The sequence below is a fragment of the Halyomorpha halys genome, unplaced genomic scaffold (genome assembly GCF_000696795.3).
Source record: "Halyomorpha halys isolate HHAL.00 unplaced genomic scaffold, Hhal_1.1 Scaffold306.1, whole genome shotgun sequence".
Lineage (NCBI taxonomy): Eukaryota > Metazoa > Arthropoda > Insecta > Hemiptera > Pentatomidae > Halyomorpha > Halyomorpha halys.
The window spans coordinates 294,506-301,133 of NW_027106917.1; the positions used below are offsets into that span (position 1 = coordinate 294,506).

A 6,628-nucleotide genomic window follows, 5' to 3' on the forward strand; every position below is an offset into this window, starting at 1 on the left:
TAGCCCTGATGAAGACCTAAAACTCAGGTCGAAACGTCGGCATAAAATAAATAAATATGGTTTTGTTTATTTATGTTGTTCTTTGCTGACCGCACTCCCCGACAAACTTCTCCAATCATTAATCTACGGTCAACTATCTAAACCTCGTTTATATAAATACATTGATTAAAACAATTTGTGTTCATATATTTTTTTTGTTTTTATCTCTCTCTCACTATACTGTATATAATCTATTCGTAATATCTTATACATATACTTCCACATTTATCGCATATATATCATCTGTTGTAACATGTTTCTGTCAGTTTACCTATCTATATATTATAAAAAAATCTTACCCTTTTTAAGGTTTAGCGGATAAAATGGGGACATTTTCTACCTGACTTTCTGTTCCTCAGTCGCCATCTTCGTTTCAATATGACAGGTATTTCCTCCTATGTTTATTGGTTATTTTTATTAATTTTCTTAATATCTCTCTTTTACATATTACTTCAGCTCACCTATGCTATATTTACTTCACCTGTCTGTTTTACCTTTTTACCATGTTAATAACGATTTTTAATGAATAGTCTCCTACAATTTATTAGTCTAGATCTGTATTTAGAACTTTATTACGCCTGGTTGTGTTTATTAGTAACTAGTTTCTAGTACACCTACATGTATAATTCCTTATATTATGTTTTGAAATGTTTTTTATTTTAATGTTCTATCGATTCTGTAATATGTGTATATTGATTTTTCATTTAGCCCTGACAAAGCCCGGCAAAGTGGGGCGAAACGTTTATTAAAAATAAATAGTTTAATTTTATTATTTGAATACCTTTATTGACCATTTACCGGACTATCTTCGCACAACAAATAATTTCATATTTCTTTTAATATTAAAATTCGTATTTTAGGATTTATCGATGTCTGAAGAACGAATATTAATTTGTTCCAGTTAAGAATAAAACAGTACAATAAAAGATAGCGAAGTCATATTGCAATCGGGAAAGATCGGGTGGTTTCGGTTCGAATCGGATGTTTCTATTTTTCCTTTTTAATCCATTGATTATTTATGAAATTCTGACAATAATGACAACTGTTCATTTAAAAAAAAAAATAAATAAAGGTACTTTGGAAAAAGATTCTTTAAAAATTCGTCATTTACGCCCTGTTAGATTATTGAGGATAAGACCTATTCTAATAAATACCATTTCATTATTCATCGACATGGCGAGTTTAATCAAAATTGTTTTAGTCGATTTCTCGATTATGAGAAAATCGAAAAAAAGTGAAAACTCGATTCTATTAAGTGCCACTTTATGGAATAAGTTGCTGTCACATAGGAGGCATATACTCTCCTTATATATGTAATTTAAGTTTCGTACGAGTTTTTGTTTTAGATGTTGGTTGTTCAAAGACACACAGACCATTTGGCGAGACTTATTTGAAATCAATGGACAAGATATATTTTTTCGTCGAAAACTCGACTTCGAAATTTATCACAATCACTATACATTCCCTTATTATATATTCCATACATAGGTAAGTGTTAGCGAAAAAAACCTGATGAAGTTTATAAAAAACAAAATAGAAATAAACTTTGTGATGTGTCTTTACACCATGTCATGAGTTTGGCTACAACAGGTCTAGAGGTAGATATTGGTTCGTTGGTGGACGCAGCGGATCGACCACAATGTCCACACTAAATATATATTTTGATTGTCATTGTAATTTTTTTATAGATCGAAAAATTATAACGATATTTTGTCTTTATATTTTACTTTAGTTTGCGCCACGATTCCCCTGGACCAGTCCTCACCCAAGTTATATCATTGCGGCGTCAAAGGTTGTAGGGCTTAGTAACCAGAGGATCCCTAAAATGCTAACAAACACTGAACCGACGGGTAAACGTCCGAGGGGTAGATCGAAACGTAGATGGGAGGATTGCGTTAAAACTGATTAAGTAGAATTGGGTTTGGAAGGGCATCACTGGAAAGTTGTCTGCAGAGAGCTATTGGTTATATCGGCATCCTTTATTAATGTTATATTTGGTTTATGGATTAATTAGTTATACTTGGCTAATATAAAGAAATATTAGTAATTTAGGTTTTATTAATAACTTTACCTTACACACTAACCATATTGGTACTTTAAAGTTTAAAATTTGAAGTGTATAATTGCCCTTACCCCTGTTGAACAGATTCGCTACCTTGGACTACATATATAAAAACGACTAACCTGGAATCCTCACACACGACTGAAAAGACAGGAAACTGCACTTACTAGACAAACGGTCCAAACTTCCAATTCATTACAAAAGACTGATTTACATGACAATTATAAGACCTATCTGGACATACGGCGTTGAGTTTTGGGGCTCCACTAAACCTTCGAATTCCTCTCGTATCCAATCCTTACAATCCAAAATCGTTCGTAAAATCCTAAATTCTCCCTACTTTGTCACAAATAAAATTATCCACAAAGACCTCAATGTTCCATTTGTAACCGATCTAGCCAGAACCAGATATCAATCCTTCCATTACAAAATCCCTAACCACTCAAACCCATTAGTTTCTAATCTTGCTTCCTCTTTTATTCCGGACAATCCTCCGAGGCGTCTGAAAAAAAGATGGCCTCGAGACGTTATAGTGTAAAAATGTTTTTAGAGTGCCACCATTGGGTAGTTTCACTACATGCTTGTACCATACCATTATGATTTCCTCAAATTTACTTGATGTATTTATGTCCAGTTCTAAATATCAATAAATAAATTAAAAAAAAAAAGAAGTTTATAATTATTATTATCGTTTATAATTATAATTATTAATCCGCAACATCGTTCAAATTTTTCATTTTAGGCCTTGAGAACAACCCTGCTCTATATAGATATACTATATACCAAAGGTGGCCAACTAGTCGATCGCGAAGCCAATTTTGGTCGATATCTGGGGTACCACAGACTAGGAAACGAATGTAGAAGTTATAACTTTCAAGCAATAGTTTCAGACATATTTCATATGTGTCAAAAGTTATTAAGTACCCGTGTTCTTTAAATTGCTGTTGTTTTTTACTTAAGTAGATAGATATGACGTGTATCTTTATTTCAGTACAATGTGTACTCAGCGAGCTATAGATAGATAAGCAAAAAGTAAGTCATGTTATTATTTCTTGATAAATTTTCCTGGCCCCAAAAACAAAACAAACGCGAAAGTGTAATATTGAAATCAAATTATCAGCTATACTCTGCAGATTTATAACAACTTACTAAATACTATTATCATATTTACTTAATGATAATAGTATTAATAAATATTAATAATAATAATTATAATAATAAAATTAATATATAGTAAGGAATTTAATGGTTTAGTGGAGCCCCAATGCTCAACTCCGTATGTCCAGATAGGCCTTATAACAGTCATGTGGATCAGTCTTTTGGACTGGATTGGCAATTTAGACCGTTTGTCTAGTAAATGTTGTAACATTCGGAATCGGCGAGCAGTACCTTGTCTTTTTTGAGGATTCCATGTCAGTCGTTCGTCCAGAGCTACTTTCTAAGTAACGGATCTGTTCGACAGGAGTACGAGGGGTATTATTAAAGGATACTGTAGGGCAAGAAGTCATGGGCTTACGTCGAAGGGTAAATGTGATTTGGTGGGGTTTATTTATTATTGGAACCATTCTTCAAGGGTGGTGATGTGGGATTGGAGGGTTTGAGATACAATGTAAGGATCATTATTCACTGACAACAGACATGTGTCATCGGCATACGTGGTGAGGATAGTGTTAGGATGGGTTAGGACGTCAGCTGTGAAAACTGTATAAAGAATAGGACCAAGGATACTACCCTGAGGTACACCAGCAGACTGACGGAATAGGGATGAATAAGCCCTGTAGTGATTTATTTAAAATAATCTGTCGGAGAGATAAGAATGGATAATGAGAAAATATGTAAGGGGTAGAAATTAAAATGCCATTTAAGTTAGTAAAAATATATCTTGAAGAAGTGTCGGAAAATCGATTTCTTTAGGTAACGCTTGTGCGGAATACTGCAATCAAAAGTTGGGTCACGAAATTAATTTTCTTCGTGAGCCTATTTCTCGAAAACTTAATAAATGATTTAAAAAAAAAAAAATGTTTTGAAATATTTATTACTTATCTACCCATACCTCTCTGGAATGCAACTGATACTGAAACATACGGCCCAAGACAAGTCGATCGCGACCAAATTATAAGATAAAAAGTAGATATTATGGGCAGAAAATTTGTCCACCCTGCTATGTACAAATAGATACTTCATACATATAAATACTCTATATATAGATACTCTATATATAGATACTCTATACATATAGATACTCTATACATATAGATACTCTATACATATAGATACTACTCTATACATATAGATACTTTATACATATAGATACTTTATACATATAGATACTCTATACATATAGATACTCTATACATATAGATACTTTATACATATAGATACTCTATACAAATAGATATCGTCGGTATTATATAAAATGGGCGAATTCAACTAATTGAGTATTTTCGTAATATTTACATTGAGTATGTTTAGCGAATCGGTACTAATCGGTTTAACTTTGTAAAACCTATCAGGATTTTTTCAGGTTTTCAATAATATAAACATGTTTTAGGTTTTTTAACAAAAAAATTATTTCCAGACAACTATATTCTTCTTAAAACTGCTATATTCGCCCATTTTACATAACATGGTGTGAAATTTTGTAGGCTTTTCAAAGCTAAAGATATACTTACGTAATATATAATATAAACGTTCATGACAATTTGAGATATATTGTAAGTCCTGATGATATTATCTAGCTCTAAGGGTTTCCTCTTGCTCATCATGGCTGGACCTATGAACTTGACGAAGAGTAGATAAGCTACCAAAATGATCACGGTGTGATGGTAAGTCAAGAAGATTGGTAGAACATGATCCTCTACTCGCAGTTCTGAAAATAATTTCGCATTATTTATATTATATAATATTAAGATCGATATTATATATATACACATATGCAAAATTAAATATAACAGGTAACCTTAAAATACCAAAGGTAGTAAAAGGTAAGACACAACACGAATTACTTTTCTTTCTTGCACAGTAATGCACTACTAATTCACATTTTATTTCTGTTTTTAGAGGGTTCGGGAAAAAAAAAAAAAAAAAAAAATCGATATTATTATTGTTATGTATCGAGTATTTCAAACATTCTTTATAGTACAAGAGCCCAAGAGGAGAAAAAAGGCAGTTATCTCACCCCAATTTTTTATTACTTTAATGAAAACTATTTATTATTAATAGTCAGAAGTGTTGATTCTGCCAAGTATAGGTAGGGGGAATAAAAAATGGCGGCTGTTTCAAATCGATAAAAAAAATAATTTTTCATTCGAAGCTCTATATCTTAAAAAGTAAGAACAACTCAAGAAAACCTAAGAGAGCGTCATTTAAAGAAGAGTAAATTTTCTAAAATATGAGCCCTAATAGAGTTATTTATGTTAAATAGTTTTCGAGATATATCTTTTTGAAAAGCAACATTCCATAAAAATGTTGTATGGGACGTACTAAAAGATTAGTAATTAGTGAAATATGCTAAAATAAATTGATTTATAGTTGTTCGGACAAATTTTCATTTACCTAATTTATAATCATATGTGAATATCATAAAAACTACTACTCCTACGAAGATAAGTGTCATAAACAACAACATAGTAAGTTAAATTTCCTTTATTTTGAGTGTTGGCAGACATATGTTCGTCTTATGGGTCTAGAGATATATTTTTCAAAAATCCAACATTTTATACGAACAACTAAAAATTAACATTTTGTGAGTTTATTTTGTCAAATATCATAAAAATTACAAAGATAAAAGTTATAAAATATTTTATAGTAAATTTAACTAGCTTTAATTTGACTATGGCTATTGGGATGGCTGGCAGACATCTGTATGTCCTAGGGTTACTGAAATAAAGTTTTTCATAAATCAAACTTTTTGTGCGAACAACTATAAATCAATTTATTTTAGCTAATATTATGAAAAATACTATTCCTACGAAGCTAAAGGTCATAAACTACTTTATAGTCCATTATACTAGGAGAGAAATACTTTATTCCTCTATGTTGCCTAAATTCATCAGGTTGCTATCTCACACAGCCTACTTATCAATCCGTAATCGGACATACATAAATTACACATACATAATAAGATATAAAGAGATATAATAAACAATTTTTTTCCCCTACAGTTTCTTTTTACAATCAATTTCGGTCTATACGCCAAATACAAATGTTTCAATTCATTCATTTTTTTCTTTCTTATTTCTGCTCCTCCAATTTCACCATTTCACAATTTTTTAATTTACTCGATCAACAAATTCGCTCTCCAGAATTCACCCTCCTAGATTCTCTTCAGTGACGCTAAACAAATTCAATATTAGACGGTATTTTTTTTTTTTTTTTTTTATTTATTTTTTTTTTTCCGAACCCTCTAAAACAGAAATAAAATGTGAGTTAGTAGTGCATTACTGTGTAGAAAATTCGTGTTGTGTCTTACCTTTTACTACCTTTGGTATTTAAAGGTTACCTGTTATATTTAATTTTACATATGAG

The 6,628-nt window shown here is 31.2% G+C and overlaps 1 protein-coding gene across 1 annotated transcript in view; it reads right to left on the reverse strand.

Moving 5' to 3' along the window:
• LOC106681060 (very long chain fatty acid elongase 7) overlaps positions 1-6,628 on the reverse strand; it is a 37,810-nt gene that overhangs the window by 16,567 nt on the left and 14,615 nt on the right. Inside the window, exon 3 of the mRNA XM_067045216.1 lies at positions 4,774-4,970. Coding sequence (XP_066901317.1) covers positions 4,774-4,970 — 197 coding nt within the window. The remainder of the gene's footprint in view (positions 1-4,773; positions 4,971-6,628) is intronic.